The sequence below is a fragment of the Macadamia integrifolia genome, chromosome 4 (genome assembly GCF_013358625.1).
Source record: "Macadamia integrifolia cultivar HAES 741 chromosome 4, SCU_Mint_v3, whole genome shotgun sequence".
Lineage (NCBI taxonomy): Eukaryota > Viridiplantae > Streptophyta > Magnoliopsida > Proteales > Proteaceae > Macadamia > Macadamia integrifolia.
The window spans coordinates 8,086,684-8,108,565 of NC_056560.1; the positions used below are offsets into that span (position 1 = coordinate 8,086,684).

General features: G+C 38.6%; 2 protein-coding genes across 3 annotated transcripts; both read left to right on the forward strand.

Moving 5' to 3' along the window:
- Nucleotides 1-9,039, forward strand: LOC122076833 (potassium transporter 6-like). 2 transcript variants are annotated; one of them, XM_042642418.1, is made up of 8 exons: nt 1-436; nt 532-1,018; nt 1,110-1,163; nt 4,431-4,691; nt 4,780-4,832; nt 6,987-7,110; nt 7,203-7,457; nt 7,686-9,039. In XM_042642418.1, the coding sequence occupies exons 1-8, from the start codon at nt 398-400 to the stop codon at nt 8,738-8,740; spliced, it is 2,328 nt and encodes a 775-aa protein (XP_042498352.1). In that variant the 5' UTR covers nt 1-397; the 3' UTR covers nt 8,741-9,039. The 2 variants fall into 2 exon arrangements, with proteins under 2 accessions (XP_042498352.1, XP_042498350.1); XM_042642416.1 differs by lacking the exon at nt 1-436 and having other exon boundaries at nt 481-1,018.
- A 6,042-nt stretch (nt 9,040-15,081) lies between these two features.
- LOC122075209 (probable alpha,alpha-trehalose-phosphate synthase [UDP-forming] 9) lies at nt 15,082-21,168 on the forward strand. Its single transcript, XM_042640158.1, has 4 exons — nt 15,082-15,291; nt 17,797-19,902; nt 20,021-20,294; nt 20,376-21,168. Exons 2-4 carry the CDS (start codon nt 17,891-17,893, stop codon nt 20,697-20,699), a joined length of 2,610 nt encoding a protein of 869 aa, XP_042496092.1. The 5' UTR covers nt 15,082-15,291; nt 17,797-17,890; the 3' UTR covers nt 20,700-21,168.
- Nucleotides 21,169-21,882: the final 714 nt, after the last annotated feature.

Below are 21,882 nucleotides of genomic sequence, written 5' to 3' on the forward strand. Positions count from 1 at the left end.
ATAGTCTCCATTGCTGATCACAGTTTTCTCTCTCTCCTCTCTCTCTCTCTCTCTCACGCAAATTATTATTCTTCTAATCTTCTCTCATTCCAACCACTTTCTGCTGGTCGTGCTCAAACTAGTTTAATTCTCTCTTTTCTTACTAAAATATTTTATTTTGTCTGTGCTGTGGCGTTTCGTGTTTCTTCGATTTCTTCTTCTAAATGCCTTTTTTTTTTTTAAGAGTTGTAGTTGTTCAACTGCTGATCATATTCGTGTAAAGTTTGCTATTCTTGAAAACTAATTCCATTATGATTTTACTTGGGAATGCTATTTCTGTTTTGGTTGCTTTTGTATCGAATTTATAGTTTCAGTGTTAGAGAATGTGTTCGGAGATTTGAGTGAGAGCTCATCAGTTATGGATCTAGAGACTGGGATTTATGGTAATCGTATTGAGGTGAGATGGGTATTCAGTAAAATGGATCACTGTGGTGTTATTGAATGAACCCACTTCAAAGTTTTTTTCTGATAAGAGAGTTATTGTTGTTGCAGAAGGAATCATGGAAGACCGTCTTGACTCTGGCTTATCAGAGCTTGGGTGTTGTATATGGGGATTTGAGTACTTCTCCTCTCTATGTTTACAAAAGTACTTTTGCAGAGGATATTCATCACTCGGAGACGAACGAGGAGATATACGGAGTTTTATCTTTCGTGTTCTGGACCCTTACACTGGTGCCTTTGCTCAAGTATGTGTTCATCGTACTCCGGGCTAACGATAATGGTGAAGGTGGGACTTTTGCTTTGTATTCATTGCTTTGCCGCCATGCTCGGGTCGGTTCTTTGCCCAACTGCCAAGTTGCAGATGAGGACTTATCAGAGTACAAGAAGGATGGCATTGCTCCAAGGGGAAGGGGTATTGGATCGAGCTTAAAATCGACGCTAGAGAAGCACAGGGTTTTGCAGAAGGTGCTGCTAGTTCTCGCTTTGATTGGAACTTGTATGGTCATTGGCGATGGGGTTCTCACTCCGGCCATTTCTGGTACTGTGAGTTCGTTTGTCGTGGTTGGGTTTCTTTTATGATTTTCGGAACTTTGGGTGCTTGACTTATGTGATTATGTGGTGTTGTACAGTTTTCTCTGCAGTGTCGGGTCTTGAGCTTTCCATGTCTAAAGGCCATCACAAATGTAAGACCCTTGCCTTTGTTCCTCTTTCTTTCTTTATTTGTGGTTTTACAGTTTCTGCAATCACCTTTGAAAATGTTAAGCGGCTCTGTCGGTCTTGGCTCTAGTAGTTTAGGCAAACGTTGTGGGCAACCGAGCTTCTTTTTCCATGTCAGGGGATCCATTGTGTGGTGGCCTCTGAAGAGGATGACAAAATCTTTCCATAACGGGTGTTCACTTGTAAGTTTTGTAGTTATCAACTGAGATGGGCATCATCTACTGTATTAGGCAGAGTGAGGCCTTATCTGTTTTTCTGTTCTGGTTCCTGCACTCATGCTAACGGTAACTGTGTAGGTGAATTAGCATCCTTCAATAAATTTTTTTCCTCCTTTTTCGGAGTGCATATGGAGTGCACTTTTTATTGAACCTTCAACCTCATTTATGTCCGTGATTAAAGTTTTGTCATGGATAAGTGTAAAACCAGAGCGCCATTGTCATAGGTTTATAACTACTTGAACATGCCACATAGTCCAAAGCTTTTTAGGTTAAAGCTTACCATATTGAAGGACAATTTTGAGGTCCAAACAGGTACATGGATTCCTCGTACTGTATTAATTAGAAATTGTAGTCCTCCTCGAGCCTCCAAGTTTGATTTATATAATTTCCAGATTTCCCTCTAAGAATTGGGATAAGTCCAAGTTGTTGTTGTATTTTCCTTTAAGAATTGGTGTTTCTCGAGTCAGAGGCCTAAAACAATTCTCAGTTATTGATACTCAATTGAGTGATGAGGAAAAAGGAAGGAAAGCTGGCTGGGATTTCTATTGAATACTTTTTATGTCTCTTACTGTTGTCAGCCCTGCATTGAATAAAAAGAATAGTGGGAAGCGAAGAAATCAGGTACTTTCACAAAACTGGGGTCTCAATCAGGTATGGGAGAATATATGTAAGCTATGAAAGCAAAGTAGTAGCTTTTGATGTGAGAAGAGAGGTTTGAAGTAAGATTTCAGGGTAGGGGAGGACATTCAGTAAGCAACAGACGTTTCGATTAGGAATGTTGGGTGAAGCTGTAATAGAATAGATTTTCTTCAAGTTGTTGATGAGTGGAGTGAAATTTCCAGCTGAAGGATTTTAAAATTGTCTGCAATACACGAGCTGCCAAGTTTCTTTTTCCATTAGAATGAAAGCTACATCAATCCACAGGAATTATCCGTCATATCCCCAATCCACAAGGTGGTGCTTGGGTAGGTAGGTCTTCTCTGATTACGTTCGGACGTGACTAGGGAAGCTGGGAGGGACATAGCTGACTGAATCATTTCCCATCTAGCAATTAACCGACGAAAGAGAATGGGACGAAGCACCCCTTGAATCACTCACAATATATACCATGCTACAAGATTTGCTAAAATACTGTTTTGCTCCTAAAGTTAGCTGAGTGCTAACCTTGCCTGATCTCTTTCTCCTCCTGGATACTTAGATAACCTAGATGAAGTTTTTTTCTTCTTAGGGTTCTTGAGCATGGATTTGAATGGCATTTCACTTGGGCCCATCTTCATTGAAAAAAAATTCAGCTTCTGATCTCTCAAAAGATTTGAATTGAGCATCTTTTACTCTTCACAGCACCTCACTGTGATGAGATTAGGATACCATTGTAATTTTCCTTTTTATTTGAATGCAGAAGTCTAGTCATGTGGTGTATATAGGGGGTCTAGCTTAATTAAGTGCATGATATATAAGTTAATGTAGAATAGTTTAGTAGAGTTGGTTCAGTTTAAATAAGATTCAAGACATCTAGTCAAAGCTGGTTATTGTTCACAAGGTTTTGGCTTCTTAATTCCTTTCTTTTACAGGTTTATTTTATTTTATATGCCTATTTCATACAGAACATAAAAATACCTTTTTTGGATCATCTGATCCGGATCGGTATCAGTCAGCAATGATCTGACCTCCAATTCCAATTCGTGGTTCCTTCATTTGGAGCCTGATGTATATATTTTGCTATGTATCTTTCACTTTGGGTTCTGTCTTCCTCTAGTTTAATAAATTCGTCAGACTCACCAAAAGAAAAAAATTAATGAAGAAAAGACAAATCAAAATACTAGACCCACATGCATTGCCGTGACAACTTCTTGTGATTTGGTGGGCATTCCGGCTTTTATTTCGTGTGCAGTCTTTGAAGATGGGTTTGTACATTGAGTTGTTTTGGGGCCTTAGCTAGCTCAGTCTCCCCCCAAGTGCTCCCTGTTCTTTGTCTTTTGTGGTTTCTTTGGGTTCTTCCCCTTCCCTTCCAGGTCCTTGCCTCCCCCTCTGTATAGGCAGGGTCTTGTTCTTTGTTTGTTGTAATGTTTGTTCTCTCCCCACCCACCCTATAAAAAAAAAGTGTCTAAAGGACCCATCAGGGACTGCCAACACCCATAGGTTGATGCAGTCAGTGGCATGGTTGGCCGGATCTGCTGGTTGGCCACATGAGGGTCCTGCAGTATAGCAAACCTTACATCCAGACTTTCTAAGTACAATGTCTTCCAGCAGGAGGATTAGGCTGTGTTGAAGTTTCCTGACTTTTTGGTGGGAGGAAACACCATTTGCTTGGATGACATCTCTAGTGGTCGTCTAGGAGATGAGAATAGGCAGTCAGATTCGCTCCAAAATCCAATTGATCTTGATCCGATCACGATACGATCATTTTAGGCCTTTCAAGGGATCAAAGGGCCATTTCTGATCCCTATTAAAATTTTATAGGATTTGGTGATCCTTCATGTGGGTTTCTGCATTGGGTTGGCAGGACTTATTTTGATTAGCGCTTCGAAGGTTATAATACATGACCGATTTCTCGGCTCAGTTTCCCTTCAGACCAAGGATTATGTTGTTACTTTCTCGTGGGGTATTAACCAAAAAAAAAAAAAAAAAAATTCAGCAACCAAACAAAAATTTCATGGAGATGGTTGGAAACAGAGCATATACATGATAAGACCATACAAAGCCACAAAATATACACAGTATACGTATATGTTCTTATCATGATTTTGCCTATGACCAGCAAGGTTGATTAATTCAAATGCTTTAGGGGTGGTTATCCAATCATCCAAACACTTCCCTACACCAAGGCATGGCCTTGAGATAAATTCTTCTTTTTCCCCACAAAGCACAAACTCTTATATTAACTTTGTGATCGTGTACATGCATTTGCATTATAATCTGGAGAACCAGCTGTTCGCACCAGCATCCAAATAACTATTTTCTATACTCCTGCTCTAGTTTAACGTTTAGTCTACTAAAATTTCTGTAATCTTGCAGATGTAGAGCTTCCGGTAGCCTGTATCATACTGGTGTTTTTGTTTGCTCTCCAACATTATGGCACCCACCGTGTGGGATTCCTGTTTGCACCAATCGTTGTGACATGGCTTTTCTGCATTAGTGCGATTGGTGTGTATAACATATTCCACTGGAATCCCCACGTGTATCAAGCCCTCTCTCCCTATTACATGTACAAATTTTTGAAGAAGACCCAGAGGGGAGGTTGGATGTCTTTAGGTGGGATCCTGTTATGCATAACAGGTACATGATTAGTATGTTAGAATGACAGTTTTCATTCCGTTTACCACGGAAAACACATATTTTCTAATGTTCATTTTTGTAATTGTAGGTTCTGAAGCTATGTTTGCTGATCTTGGACATTTCTCTCAGTTATCAATCAAGGTAAACTAGTTGCCCTATTGATTTTCTTTTCACAAATCGTGAGACCTTTTCTCTTGTTATCTGCTCACTTGTTTTATGCACATCTTTATTTCTTTCCGTAGTTGGTTTCATTATTTGTGATGCATTATTATGCCCACCAGCTTTTCATTTATAAATTTTCATCAAGCTCACTGCTAAATAGTTTTTGATCTGCATTTGGATATTGTGCCATTTCCTCCCCTCCTTTGCTACTCCCTTCTTTCTACCTTCATCACTTATGCTTATATTTAGATAGCAACTCCACCCTATGTGTCTCTTTAAATAATTTTGGAAGCTTCCTTTGTGGCTTGAGAAAGGGCTTTGGCCTTCATCATAAAATTCCCTTTAGGTGGCCCACTTTATGGCATTGAAATCCTTAATGGAACTGTTAATCCAATTTGAGATCTTGCTCCCTTGTACCAGGCTTATTGGGACTTCATGCCATGGTGATGTGACATAGTGTTCTGTCTGTAGTTTCAGAATCCTATTCTTTCCAGCTTTGCGCTTGTTTCATTTTCCACATTCTTATATAATATTTTTTAATGGAAAAAAAAAGTGATCAGTGAGATACATTTAAAGTTACTACAGGACCCTCTTTGGCTACAAGCATGGAGAGGGAGAGGAGTGAGAGAGAGTTGTTATGCCACTTAACTGCCACAGAAAATGATTGATCAGGGAGAGGGCAGTTGTGAGACTATGATGGGGATACCAATCTGCCCAATGGTGCAGTGCTCTTTTCTAGTAATAATGTAGACAAGGGATAGGGAGTCTAACCAAGTTTCAACCGCAGGAACTTTTAATCAAAGAACAACCAGAACAAAGTAGGACAGCAACACAAGAGATCTGACCAAAGGGAAAATCAGATCTGGGATGAACTGAGATGGAGTTCTATACCTTGGAGTGCTTGAAAATGGTAAAAGAAAAGATAATAAAGTAGAAGATAACCTCTCGGGCTTCTTGCCACAGAGAGTCAATTGGATCAAACACCAATTCCATCAGCCTTGATCAAACACAAGACAAATCTCCATTGGGAAGACAATAGCAGCAGCCATTAATTTGTTTTATCAAAATCATTCTTCCTTTAGGATTCTCTCCTCCTTATTTATAATGTTGATGGATGAGGGAATTACAAAATAGAAGGTTCCTCAAAAAAGAAACCAAATATTCTCCTAATACAATAGTTACTAAAAACTGAAATTAGAAATTAACTGGAATTAGAAACTAGTTGAAAAAGGAAACTAACTACTAATGATTTGACTCAACTAATAGCATGACTCCTAAGGAAACAAATATAACTCAAATCAAACCCAACTAAAAAGAAAACAAACTTGTAATCCCGTATGCAACCTTAAAGCCCCTCTTTTAGGCCCATAAAAGTGGTCTATTACATTCAAAACGCATGGGATTAAAGGCCCAACATGTATGGAATCCAACCCTAGGCTTATTCCTAATAAAACAAGCATATTTTGGTGATTAATCTGCATCAACTAAAAGCTGTTTTTTTTTTCCCCCAGTATATAATGGCCTATGATGTGGATCTCCAAAAAAAAAAAAAAAAAAAACCCTCAGCTTTTAAATATTATAAATTCTATGATTCACAAGTTCATTATCCACTTTTGTAAATGAAGTCACAACTACAACTATCAAACTAGACCAGTCACTGACCCAGTTTGGAGAGAAGTTGTTCTTTGAATAGTTTGTTGTGTTTTTAAAAGGTATGTCATTATTCATTATTTTTATGCATTTAAACTACCTAAAGTAGCAGTTGCGTGATGCGTGAATGTTTAATTTCCAGAGTCCACTGTCTTCTGATATTCTCTAAGACAGTTGGATGGAACCCCCCACTGCTTGAAGTTCTCCTTTTGTTGAAGACATTGACAAAGTATTGTCCTCCAGCTATCATGCTGAAAGAGATGAATGGCTCTTTGTTACTATGCTGTAGCAGGGATTTGAATCCATGTCCCCTTTTTATACATGTTCTAAACAATGAAGACGCTCAAGTGTTAAAATAAAAAAAAAAAAAAGACATTTTCAGAACGAATCTTTCTCTAACCCCCCCCCCCCCCCCCCACGTCTCTCTTGGAGCAACAATTTGAGTTATTGGATTTTTCTCTAATAAATTTATGGCCACTGCAGATTGCTTTTACCTCTGTGGTTTATCCATCCTTGATACTTGCATATATGGGACAAGCTGCTTATCTGTCCATGCATCACAATATTGAAAGTGACTACCGGATTGGATTTTATGTATCTGTACCAGGTAGTTATTTTGATTTTTCTTATAGATAAATATGGGTTTTTGTAGGAAAGGGATTCTGAACTAATTGAGAATAACTAATTTTAATGTGTCAGAGAGGATAAGATGGCCAGTTCTGGCAATAGCCATACTTGCAGCAGTAGTTGGAAGCCAAGCCATCATTACGGGGACCTTCTCAATCATCAAGCAGTGCTCTGCTTTGGGCTGCTTCCCAAGGGTCAAAATAGTTCACACATCATCTAAAATACATGGCCAGATTTACATCCCAGAAATCAACTGGATTTTAATGCTGTTATGCTTGGCTGTTACCATTGGATTCAGAGACACAAAACGGATGGGTAATGCTTCAGGTATGGGCATCATAGTTTAAATATTCTATCTGATTATTCCCATTTCAATATATTATCTTTTACTTTGGAGAGTCAATTTTGTGGGATTGTCAGATGAGCTGAAAACATTAATTTTTAGAATAGTGATATTAAATTTCACTAATGAAACAGAATCCCCCTGTGAAATAAATAAATACTGAAGAATTACCTAGATCATCCCTGACCCTTGTTAACTTTCTGTGGTAACAGGTTTGGCAGTTATTACTGTCATGCTAGTCACCACTTGCCTGATGTCTCTGGTTATAGTTCTGGTGTGGAATCGGAGTATCCTCCTTGCTGTTTGCTTCATATTCTTCTTTGGAACCGTTGAGGCACTCTACTTCTCAGCCTCCCTTATCAAGTTCTTGGAAGGGGCATGGGTCCCTATTGCCCTTGCCTTCATCTTCCTGGTTGTCATGTATGTTTGGCACTATGGCACACTCAAGAAGTATGAGTTTGATGTCCAAAACAAGGTCTCTATCAACTGGATCCTGGGCTTGGGTCCAGGTCTGGGGATTGTACGTGTCAGGGGCATTGGTCTTGTACACACTGAGCTTGTAGCTGGGATCCCCGCAATTTTCTCCCATTTTGTTACCAACCTCCCTGCCTTCCATGAAGTTCTGGTCTTCCTCTGTGTCAAATCCGTCCCTGTTCCCCATGTTCGGCCTGAGGAACGGTTCCTTGTAGGCCGCATTGGTCCACGAGAATATAGGCTTTACAGGTGCATTGCACGTTATGGGTACCGTGATGTGCACAAGGATGATGTAGAGTTTGAGAAGGACCTTGTTTGTAGTATAGCAGAGTTTATCCGGTCGGAGAAATTAGACCACAATGAAGGAGTGAACTTGGAGAAGGATGACGAGAAAATGACAGTTGTTGGGACATCTTCTGTAAATTTTGAAGGGATACAAATGTGCGAAGATGATGGGGATAATGCTGATGACATCACAGGCCCATCAGAGCTTAGGGAAATACAGTCTCCAGTGGTGCAGAGGAAAAGAGTGAGGTTTCTGTTGCCTGAGAGCCCAAAGATGGATGATTCTACACAGGAGGAGCTTCAGGATCTGATGGACGCGAGGGAGGCAGGGATGGCATTCATCCTAGGGCACTCCTATGTAAGAGCTAAACGTGGTTCAAGCTTGATAAAGAAGTTGGTGATTAATTTTGGGTATGATTTCCTGAGGAGGAACTGCAGGGGTCCATCCTACACCCATAACATCCCTCATGCTTCCACACTCGAGGTAGGGATGATCTACCATGTTTGACTTTGCTTCTACAATGCTATCTTGTATTATCTATTGTGTATATGTTAGATTTCCAGTGATGTCCATGGTGAGCGAAAAGTGCTCTTTCCTGCCATGGATTCTGAGTAGGTAATGCATATGAGTGTAACTTTGATGGTGGGGGATGTGGTAGCCTGAACTTCGACATTGATCCTATTGTGATGGGATCACCTTTTGTAGTTATCAGTGTAAGTGACCAAACTACTATAACTGTGAAACCTAACCCACCCGGGGACACTTAATTTTGGGAAATGAAATTGAGCAGCTAATGTTGATACTCACTGATTTGTTTATGACATGATCAGTAGCATTTGAGGTGGTGTGAATAGTAGGTTACCTACAGTTGCTTATAATTAGATGGGTAGGTTAATGTGAACAGAACACTGCAAGATGAAGTCCATTCATGAAAGGTGAATTTGAGTGTTCTTGGTAATCAAGAGAGCATGCTGAGACTTTTTGCAAGCAAAGATTTGATATAGGTTATTGAACTGTGAGAGGACAAAAGGGCTATACCCACCTTCCACCCCCACAGAGATGTAACTGTGGGAGTTGGTTTCTTTAGAGCCACAGTTTCCTACGCTATCAACTCGTGCAACAACAGGTGACTTTTATTGGGTAATTACTGTCACAACCCTGTACTTTCCTATATTTACTCAAAACTCTGCTGTTCTACAGTTTACATGCATATGAGGTGAGAGTACTAACAACATTCCTAGTTTTTAGGTTAATTCATCTATCGTTCTCTCTCCTAATTTGCAATTGAAAGGTAATCCCTCAACCTCAAAACCAACCTACATGTGCCAATGCATACTTTTGCTTTGTTCCTCTTCTTTCCTTTAAAATATATTAAAAGAAATTGACTTTTCCTCTATCCCTCTTTGCTCGTTATCATATAAATCCTCGCCCGTCAACTAAGCATGTCTTTGGCAATGGGAATTAGGCACAGTCCACTCATTTTTATATTCTGCTAAAAATCTGGGCGCGTGAGAGAGAGAGAGGGAGGAAGAGGTCTTAATTATGAAAAAGCCACAAGTCGCTTTTTTTTTTTAATTACTTGGCTACAGTAAGTTAATCATGTTAGATATTATAAAAATAAAAAGGCATACCTAATGTATGAGGCTTACGCAAGGGGTGTCAATCGGTCAGTCCAGTTTGGTTTTGGTCCGGGTTGAGTCGGTTTCGGTGTGGGAAAGTTGAAATCGAAATCGAACCAATAAGGAAATTTTGGTTTCGGTTTGGTTTCGGTTTTGGTGCGGTTTGATTTCGGTTTGTCTTCGGTTTCTTAAATCGATTTGTAATCGGGTTGGTTTTGGTTTTTAGTCCAGTTTGGATTCGACTTTCCATACAAATGTTTACAAAACTATACAAATTTTGATTTTTTTAATGAATTTTAGAGTGTTTCGGTTTCTTACCGGTTTGGTTTCAGTTTCGGTCTGGGTTTTGAGCCGGTTTTGGTTTGGTTTCGGGTTCATCCGGTTTTCGGTGAGGTTCGGTTTGGTTTTGAGGTTGCAATACTCCAAACCGAATCGACCCAATAAGGTTTCGGTTCGGTTTGATCTGTGTTGCTATCGTTCGGTTTGACCGGTTTTATCGGTTCGGTTTAAGAATTGACACCCCTAGCTTCTGCCATTGTGTTGTTTGGGGAGAGTCATACGTACGTCATTGTGTTATCTGGTGAGGGTTATATGTATGCAGTTTCAACCCCACTTTGTAGAGAAACCGTTTCCTAACTCAAACCCCGGTGAAACCAGGATTAGTAATGAATAGGAAGCATTCGTTTGATGTTCATTTTTTATACAACTATTTTCTTTTGTTGATGTTGTAAATGCTTGCTACTTAGTGAAATATGCTCATATTTTTGCTCTCAGGTTATAAAATGAATCATATTAAACATGTATTAAATGGATACCATATTTTTTTATCAAAATTTTGAAAATAAGGGACAGGGTTCCCACGCTACACCAGTTGGTGTGCAAAATTGGTTTCATCAATAGGAGGCGCACAACGCCAGTGAGGAGAGAGAAAATGTCAGGATGAGAAGGGTGTAACTGTAATTGAGAAATTATGTGAGAGTGAAAAGAATCCCCACACTAGTCCGGATGTTATAGAAAATAATCTAAATAGTTCAATCTGTCCGTCACTACATCGTTCACCGTTGCAACCCTGTTTGTCAAAAAATTGGCAACGAATAGATTGGAGAAGTGTGCGGGTGTGCTAGAGCTGTACAACTTAAGACAATGTGATGGAAATATGATTTACTGACTTCTATTAAAAGAGAGAATGATGTCTTTCTAGTGCCTTAATTATTCCAAGGACTTAAAAATGAAAAACAAACTCATAAGGAAGAATGAGAAGAAGAGAGATCCATTACAGTTAATCATGGCAAAACAAGAGCTTGCCATGAATATAAACTGGGAAAATCATGATGAAACACGGACCATCATGATCTTTGAGACAATCACGACAAAACACGAGCCATCATGGTCCTTGAGACAATCATGATGAAGTTCGGTTCGTTATGGTCTTTGCTAATCTACTTGACATAACTAGGATTAATCTTAAAAAGAAAGATTAAAAATTGGAAAGATAAATGTCTGAATATGTTTAATCTGTTGGAGTCATTATTATAATCAGCCCACTTGACCAGTTATAATAGATCAAACAAAGAAAATTTGTACACTAGTAATTCTCTTTAAACTAACTTTTGTTAATACGGACTCCACCCTTAGTCTATTTCGTGTGTCAGTCAAGCTGATTGGTCAGTCTGACTAGCCAACTTTTTAACACAGGGTTATCAATTATCGATCAGCTTCTTAACACAATCGATCAATAGATCGATGTCGAATTGATCACTCCCTTAGTACATGTTCTTTTTCTAAATTTGCTAAAATGGGGCATCAGCACACGACGACTTTGTAACCACATCTCTTCTCTATATTATATAATTTTGGGTTTAGATCCATTGTATGTAAGAATCACCTGGTCATATTTACGAACATTCAACATTTGTCCCACTTCTTACTATTACAAAAATGAAAAGAGTTACATCTAGAAGAAAAAGTACAAGTGATGGATCCTCTTCCTTACATCCTTAACCATACTGGGAGATTTATTTTCAATCCATTCCTTGCAATCCAAACATATATGCTTAGAACTTTCCACAGGATATGGATCTCCATCGCAAAGGTTTTGGATAGGAACGACGACTCCTCTCAGGCCGCCCAGGAAACTGCCGTGAAAGCGGCGACCAGACACACGGTAAAAATTGGGCCCACAGCTTCTTCACTATCTCCTCCCAGTCCTCCTCCCTTCTCCACTAGAAAAAACCACCATCCCACCGCATTCCTTCAAACTCTGAAACCTGTGTGCATGTCTGACGCTTATCTTTTCCCTCACATGGTTAGACACGTGGCAGAAAGATATCCGATCCGAGATATTGATGACGTGGATCAAATTGAGATTACGTCGAAATGGTGGGCCCACCGTCTAGTGGGGTGAAACGTCCGTACGAGATTCTGGATGGGACGAGGAAAAACTGAAAAAGGAAAACTGGGAAAAAACAGTCTGATATCTTTGTCGACACTTTTTCTTCCGCATTGGAGATTGAGATCGTTATAAACCCTCCATTTCTTCGATCCAAATTACAACAATGCCACCCAACTGGATACTCCTTTGGTCCAAACTAAGGACGCAAGTACCGTAGACTCTGGAAAATAAGCCGCCGATTTGGAATCTGGATGATTTTGCGTTGATAGAGCAACACATCACAGTATCACACACGCTCTATACTGACATACACTCACTTGCTTTTTGTCCTCTACTTCATAAAGCCTGCCAAATGGTAGGACATGATTCCAGTTGTCCTACAGCTATTGCTTTGGCTATCAAGAGGACTACTGGGCTCTACACGTGCTGCGAATCAGCGGTCGAGATATAATGGTTCGTTTGGTTGTAAATATAAAAGTCAATTTGTTTGACGGGAAAGAAAAGAAATAGGGTACCATAATTGAATAAGAGAGAGAAAGGGCAGGGGTAATATCGTAATAACGAAGGAGAAGGTAAAAGTGATGGGACTGAAGGGATCAATGCTTTTGATCTTATCCAAAATGCCAGCTAGGCAGCGGCGTGCTTTCTCGGTCTCGCTCACTCTAGCCGACTCAGTCTTTGGCTCTTCTAATTGCCCCTCCTCGCGCCGGAAGGGCTTTTTCATAATATCCCAATAAAAGCTTAAAATGATTATTTTTCCCTTTCCTAGCAAATTAATTGAGTATAGACTATAGATTACATTTAGAAAGCAAGAAAAGAAAAAAAAATAAAAAATAAAAACCAAAAACACTGCCAAGTCACCTAGCCCTTGATTACATTTAGAAAGCAAGAAAAGAAAAAAAAAAAAACCAAAAACACTGCCAAGTCACCTAGCCCTTGCACCTAGGCACATGAGCATGTGAAATTACCGTTCTCATTAAGCCTGCTCTGATGCATGGGCTTTGGGATTAAGCATCGATCTCTTGTCCAATAAAAATAGAAAAAGATACATAAATTCGTTAATATTTTTATTACTATTTTTATCTTGTCATGTTTCATTTTATTGTTTTCGGGAAAGAGAAATCTAAAAACCAACATGGCCCCTACATCTAGACATAGTAGGGGTGAAATGACCACCCCACCCCTATGAGAGATGAAAATACTACCCCTATTGATTCTTCTCCTAGTGTATCCATTGGCTCCATGCTAATGCAAGGGCCAAGCTGCCTTTTAAGGAACTCTGTCATTAATTTGTTACATTCCATAATATATCATTAAGGTATAAGAATCCTAAAACCATAAAACCTCACATCATAACCCCATTGTCATATAACACTATTTGGCTAACATTGCCTTATCCTAAGAATTTGGTTTATAGATATCTTCTTTTGCATTAAGGAAATAAGGTTGCGTTATATGTTTATTAGGCACTAATTCATTGCTTCTAAGGATTGTTTCATTAGTATAAGCACTTGGTTTATAATATAAGTAGTTGCCGAGAAGTCAGTAATGCAAGATATAATGAATACAGAAATGTGATTTGGTGTACTAACTATTGTTAATTATAATTATAGGTTAATGAGTTTTTCTAATCATTAGTGAATTATCAGAATCAAGCACAAAACTATTATAAAGGGTCAGTTTAGTATATCTAAACTAAATCTTATCTATATTTGACCTAACCTTCTTGTTGATTAGTGAGAAATATATTAATAAATTCAACATTGGTGAGAGCCCATTGTAGACAACTTTGGAGGATAATGTTGTTTTACAGCTTAACTAAGTTTTTTTTTTTTTTTTTGAACAAAGCATTTAGGTGTTTTTGGTGAATTAAACCATCCGTTATTTTGATTGTTAAGCTATACTAGCGAATATACCCTCTGTATAATATTTTGACCGCGTGTTATTACATACTAGAGAATGGATTGAAATATTGCAATATCTATGGAGTTAGTACCACTGTACTATGTTCTAATCTATATTGGAAAAAAAAATCACTACGAGAAAAAATTCTCTTGCCATCATTTTTTTTTTGTTGAACCCACATTATTATTGTAGGAATGTTTTTCCACTTTATTGTATGCCCGACATTCTCTCTCCCCCCTTACTATGTGGGTCTTATTCCAATTAATGTGGTGTGATAAATTCCCCCATAGTAAAGACATTGAAAAACCTATCCCTTTAATGAAGGAAAAAAGAAGTGAGTCCTCTCTCTCTCTCTCTCTCTCTCTCCTCCAAAAACATTATATTTACGGATTCGTAACATAAGGCTCAACTTCATGAGAAACATACTCCTTTAATTAGTTTACCAGAGAGGTTCCTCAAAAGGCAAATTGGCCTTTGCACCAACATAGAAGTTAATAAGAGTACCATTTGAAGCATTTACATAGATGAAATTTCTACATTTCATGAGGGGTGGGGTGATCATTTCGCCACCTTTTGTGTTTGAGCATAAGAACCATGCTGCCTTTTAAGTTACTTTTTCCTTTAACCATATAATGGAAATGTTTACATTTTAATGAGGAAAAGTTGTATTTTGTAATAAAAGTAAGAAACAAGGGGTATGTGGGAGAAAAAAAATCCAAGAGCGTTAAAAGTTAAAACTTAACTGGAATCGGCTACTCGGCTTTATAAATTTCATTTTTTAAATAACATTTATGTATATCGTGTAATAAAAGTAAGAAAGCAGGGGTATATGAGGAAAACAATGAATAAAAGGTCAAAAAATAAAAATCCAAACGCGTTAAAAGTTGAAACTTATCCGGACTCGGCTACTCGGCTTCATATTTCATTTTCCTTTTTTTTTTACATTTTACATTTCTGTCTATCCTTTGTTTCTTCTCCTTCTTCTTTGCAAGAGCAGACGAGAAGCCTCGTTAAGAGCTTTTCAAGTGATTTTCGAACGTCGAAATCGTCAGATTTCTGAAGAAACATCGTTCTTAGGTTGCAGGTTTCTCGACGGAAACCCAAAGCTGGACGCTGTGACGTTCAGTTTCATCATTTCTCAGGTCGGTTGTTGGTGGTGGTTTTCTCATTTCAGTTTGATACGTGTGATGCGTTTGCTGTTCTCTGTTTTTGTTTTCCGTTTTCTATTCTAGGTTTTTTCCTATCTTCTGTATCTTCTCATTATCCTGAATTCTGATTGACGGTTTTCTCATGAAAACGTTTGGACTAGCTTTGGTAGTTAGCTCTATGATGGACTATCGGTTGAATTTTGTTGCCGAACAAATCGTTGTTGTCCTCTATCTTTTGTTGTCTTCATCCTTCTATCGATATCCTGAGATCCGAAAAGTAGGAGGTCTGGCATGAAATTACAGTTTATTTTTTGATAAATTATTTTTATTGTAAGCATTTTATTCCTTTTGTATATTCGGTCTGTGATTTTGAGATCTAAAAGGCCGCTTTTGTTTTTCCCTTTTCGCTTTTTTTTTTTTGGCTTGAGTGTGGCGCTGCGAAATTCAAGTTCATTTGCTTCAGTAATATCTGAGTTTTATCTTCATTGTCGATATTTTAGAATAAAAACTTTAGGAATAGTTCGACAAGACATTGAAGCAAGTGAAAATCAGATTTCGAACTGTCGCATAACTACCACCATTGAAGCGCGCAATATATTTCTGCGAGGAGAAGTAAAGAAGATGAATAACAGGGAGATAGATGTAAAGCAGATGATCTTAAATAACTAGGCAGATCAAATCACCTGATGTATTGGAACACACGGGAATTAGTAAATATAGAAATGATTCAAAATATTTAATGAGATAAATTCCACCAATAATTAAAAGCTGTCCCATTTATTGAAAATATATCTCGTTTTTTGTAAATAGGAAATTGATATAAGGAAGGTTGGATGGCTTCCAAGTTTCAATTTAAAAAATTGAGTTGAAATCCACGAGGATTTATGATCTTCTTAAATATTTACTGGGATTTTGTTGTTCTAGACTAAATGAGATTCTTATTTAGTTGCTTGGAACATCAATCCCAAGTTTATTCAAGGTGTTAGTTCATGCAGGCTGTATCAGACTAGCTTTTGCGTATGCGAAAAATAAAATCCAAATAAAAATTTGAAGTACTTGCACTAGAATTTTTTTCTAAGCCATACAGGACTACTTGCTCCATCTGCATGTCTTATATTCTTTTTTCTTCTTTTTACGAGTTTCGTTTTATGCATTTTGCAGATTCATGCATTTTGTTTTAGTTTCATTCACTACGAGATGTAGTCTTGTCTAAACTTTGCATGAACTAAAAGATTATGTGGAAGTAGATCATAACACTGTATGAATGGTTCTTAGCGAACGTGTGGACATTCTTAGGAAAATTTAATCTATTACTCTAATACCAGAACTAGGCAGGGGATAGGGTTATTTATGTCTTTGATCAGAGCAAGTTTGATGATTTATATGATTTGGTGAATGGATTTGAATGTTGGAATCAATGGCTACTGTAGCATATTATGGGGTAGGCATTGTTTCTAATTATACCATTATAGGAACATTTGGTTTTTCTTTTGTTTTCTCTTTTTTTAAGGATATCTAAATTTGGAAACGATGCTCTGTTGATCTGGTGATTCACTGTAATCAATACTTCTTTCATCCTCTTTTTTTTTTTTCGTGAAATATCTATACTAGGAAAAAATAGAGGGAAAAATTCCTGTACGACTGGTCCTTTCAATTTATAAACAGAGGTTGGCAATCATGAATCTCATGCTATGCTGTAGAGAGTTGGAAGTGGCTTTATGATTGTATGCTTTTAATTATCATGTAGGTTGGAAAACTTTACATTGCGATTCAAGTGTTTCTTTGTCAACGTTCTGCATAGTTCTTATTCATATGGAAAGGTCAAACCTTTAGGAGATTTTAGGGATGAAACAAAAGAACGTGTACTGTCTTTGGATCACCATAAGAATTTCATTGCATGTAATCCTTCCACATCAGTTTTTTTTGCTTCTTATTGGCTTCATAAAGATACATTTATAAGTGGATTATGTCGAAGTACCAATGGTTTTGCTTGCAATTCTTTGATAGGAACACGTGAAACTACACACCTTTGAGTAAAGTCATGAGTTAGAAAGCTATCCTTTCTTACATCTTGCTTAAATTCTCTCTCTAATTCATTGTGGAGGTTGTGCTTTATATTTCAAAAGGTCTCATTTGTCCAATATTAAAGATACGTAACATGTCATAAGTGCGACTGGTATTTTGTTATAAGATCTCCTTGTATCTTCGTTGACCATTGTGTTGCGTCATATAATTATTTATTTATTAATTTGGTGTCGATGCTTTGATTCTATCCCATATATTTATATATTCATTTGCCGATGATGCTTTGATTCTATCCCCACACAGTTGATAAGGATCCTATTTACACATCTTTCTATCTGATCAGCATACGTTGCTAAATCTTTATTTTATGCATTGGTATATTTATGTGGATTGTAAGGGAAAATATATGTCAGGTACAAAAATAAGGGCTCTTAGTTCTTTGCATTTTCATCATAAGGCTGTTCCTTTTATCAGGTAAATTGAAAACAATACACTGTGGAGTTGATCAAGTTATTGTGGGTCACAAATCACAGCGATTGTGTGAATTGATCCGATTGTAGGTATTAAGATGACAAAGCTCTCAGTCACAACTATGGTATCTAGATCATGTTCGAACTTTTTGGACTTGGCTTCTGGGGCTCTACTGGATCCACCTTGCACTCCTAGAGCCCTACCACGGGTGATGACTGTTCCTGGAATTATTTCTGATATAGATGGTGATAGAGGTAATGAAGGGGATACAGATGTTCTCTCATCTGTATGCCGTGAGCGGGAAATTATAGTAGCAAACCACCTTCCTCTGCATGCCCAGAAAGATACAGAAACAGGCAGTTGGTGCTTCAGTTTGGATGAGGATTCACTTCTGTTACAAATGAAGGATGGCTTCTCATCTGAAAGTGAGGTTATTTACGTGGGCTCTCTGAAAGTTGATGTTGATGTCAGTGAACAGGAAGAGGTTGCCCAGAAACTGCTAGAGGTTTTTAATTGTGTTCCCACATTCCTACCTCCTGATCTTCAGAAAAAATTCTACCAAGGATTCTGTAAGCAACATTTGTGGCCTCTTTTTCATTACATGCTGCCTATTTGTCTGGACCATGGTGACCGCTTTAACCGGTCTCTTTGGCAGGCTTATGTTTCTGCAAATAAGATTTTTGCTGATAAGGTCATGGAAGTAATTAACCCTGAAGAAGATTATGTCTGGGTTCACGATTATCACCTTATGGTACTCCCAACTTTCTTAAGGAGACGGTTCAATCGAGTCAAACTTGGTTTCTTTCTTCACAGCCCATTTCCTTCATCAGAGATTTATCGGACTCTTCCAGTTAGAGATGAAATTCTGAGAGGACTGCTGAATTCGGATCTAATTGGTTTTCATACGTTTGATTATGCTCGGCATTTCCTCTCTTGTTGCAGTAGGATGTTGGGTTTGGACTATGAATCTAAGCGGGGGCACATTGGACTTGAATATATGGGCCGCACTGTATACATTAAGATTCTGCCTGTTGGTGTTCATATGGGTCAGCTGGAGTCTGTATTGAATCTTCATGCTACATCTGTTAAAATCAAAGAGATCCGGGAACAGTTCAGGGGTAAAAAGTTGATCCTAGGTGTTGATGACATGGACATATTTAAAGGAATCAGTTTGAAATTGTTAGCTGTAGAGCAGCTTCTCCAGCAGAATCAGGATTTGCAGGGCCGACTGATTCTGGTCCAAATAGTGAACCCTGCAAGGAGTACAGGGAAAGATGTGCAGGAAGCAGAGAGGAAAACATATTCAACTGCCAAAAGGATCAATGATACCTATGGTTTGCCAGGCTATAACCCAGTGGTCCTCATTGATCGCCCTGTTCCTCTATATGAGAAGATTGCCTTTTATGCTGTGGCTGAATGTTGCATTGTAAATGCGGTTAGGGATGGAATGAACTTGGTACCATACAAGTATGTTGTTTGTAGGCAGGGAACTCCACAGATAGATGGAGCTATGGGCATCTCTGTGGGGTCCCCTCACACTAGCATGCTTGTTGTGTCTGAGTTCATAGGTTGCTCACCATCTCTAAGTGGGGCAATCAGGGTTAATCCATGGGATATTTATGCTGTAGCTGATGCCTTAAATTTGGCCATTACGATGCCTGATGCTGAGAAGCAATTGCGGCATGAGAAGCATTATCGTTATATCAGTTCTCATGATGTGGCATATTGGGCCCGGAGTTTCATGCAGGATCTTGAGAGAGCATGCAAAGATCACTATAGTAAACGTTGCTGGGGAATTGGTTTTGGTATGAGTTTCAGGGTTGTTTCTCTTTCCCCAAGTTTTAGGAAATTGACCAATGACCATGTCATATCATCATATAAGAGAACCAATAGAAGGGCAATATTTCTGGACTATGATGGCACAGTTGTGTCCCAATCATCTATTAATAAGATTCCCAGCCCTGAAGTTATATCTGTACTAAACAATCTCTGCAGTGATCCGAAAAACACCGTGTTTATTGTTAGTGGTAGAGGGCGGAATTCTCTGAGTGAATGGTTTGCTTCTTGTGATATGTTGGGAATAGCAGCTGAGCATGGATATTTTGTAAGGTATGTTCTGCCTATTTCATACAATTTTAAGTTTTTTGTTTCTGTGTGAGAGGCATATGTCTGCCAGTTAAGATGCTTTTTGTATGAATTGACAATGGTGATTTTCTTCTTTTGGCAGGTGGAGTAAATTATGTGACTGGGAGTCCAGTTCATTAGCTATTGACCTTGACTGGAAACGAATTGTAGAACCTGTAATGAGATTGTACACAGAGACCACTGATGGGTCTTACATAGAGACTAAGGAGAGTGCATTGGTCTGGCATTATCAAGATGCTGATGCTGACTTCGGATCTTGCCAGGCCATGGAACTGTTGGATCATCTAGAAAATGTACTTGCAAACGAGCCAGTTGCTGTTAAGAGGGGCCAGCATATTGTTGAAGTTAAACCACAGGTATGTATATAGGCTTGCCTCTTGACATTCTCTTAGTTGTTGATGCAAGGTTCTCATGAATGAATGCCTATAAACATGCAGGGAGTAGGCAAAGGATTGGTTGCAGAGAAGCTTCTGTCAACAATGGTTTGCAATGGGAAGCCACCTAATTTTGTCATGTGCATTGGAGATGACAGATCTGATGAAGACATGTTTGAGAGCATATTAAGTACGGTGTCTAGTCCATTGTTGCCTGCAGTTCCTGAAATTTTTGCTTGTACTGTTGGACAGAAGCCAAGCAAGGCCAAGTACTACCTAGATGATACTGTGGATGTTGTGAAACTGCTTCAAGGCCTTGCTAATGCTTCAAGCCAGAAGCCCAGGTATAGTGGCCAACATAAAGTCTCTTTTGAAAGCACACCTTGAGATGCAGGATGCTAGTTTTGTGCATTCAGATGGGTAGAAGAAGAGTGATTGATATGGTTGGGTGGATACACTATGGTTTATAGGCTGTTTGCTAGGACGAACTGCTTCCTAGCATGATTTTAGGGTGGTGGGATTCTCTGCCAATAATAACATTAACCTGATGATTTCTACTCAAATCTGATGGTTGGTGGATTTTTGCCGATGTGGTTTTAGTTACCTTGGGAGAAGAGAGGTAGTTCAGAATGTTGCATCGCTTGAAAAAACCCACCTTTTGACTCTGGATCTGTGGAAAATGGTGTATCAGCTTGGTCCATGGGGTTCTGTATTTTGGGGAAGAAGGTAAAAAAAATTTTTTTTTTAGTGGTGAGGGGTACATATATAGAATCTCGGGGAGTAGATAGCAGTTTGAATTAGAATTCTCAATGTTCATAATTGGTTTTCTGATATGAGGACACCATTGATTTGTACAGCTATACCATCTCATATTTTTTCACTTGTTTTTTAGGTAGTAGTAGTCTTAGGGAACTGATCAAATCTTTTTTTTTTTTTTTTTTTGAGGAAATTAGACTCCCCTCCCTCCCTTGTATGTTTCAAGGATTACATGACACTCTTTTACGAAGTTTGAAATTACACTCTTTTTTCTTGTAAGTTTTAGATTCTATCAATTGTACCTTGATCGGAAATGAGAAATCGTTAAGTGAGGAATCATGTTGTACGAAATTATTTTAAACCCAAAAATACCCTTGATCCAATGGAAATGATCTATTTGCTGTCAACATTTGCTATCATCTTCTTCCATGAGAAACCGATTGGGATTTGGGGTTTCTGAACTTGGGATTTAGGGGAAGTGGAGCAAGAGGGTGAGAAATCCAGCAGTGGAGGTGAAGACGTAGGAAGTTGGGGACGTCGATCAAGGTGGAGCAGGAAAGATTGATGACTAACCCTATAAGTGGAACCCAATTTTAAGCGGATTCAGAGTCCGAGTCGGAGAAAAATGTATGGTGATTGTGTGCTTGATGAGTAGCTTGTGGGTTTCTACGAGTACAGACACGAGGCTGCCTTGGCTTCCGAGATTGGATGATGGAAGCAGGTCGAGCTCTGGGAGGTGGATGAATTGGAGCCAAGGAAGGGAATCAGCAAGGAAATCGGTGTAAGAGGTGTATTTTGATCAAACAAATTGTGG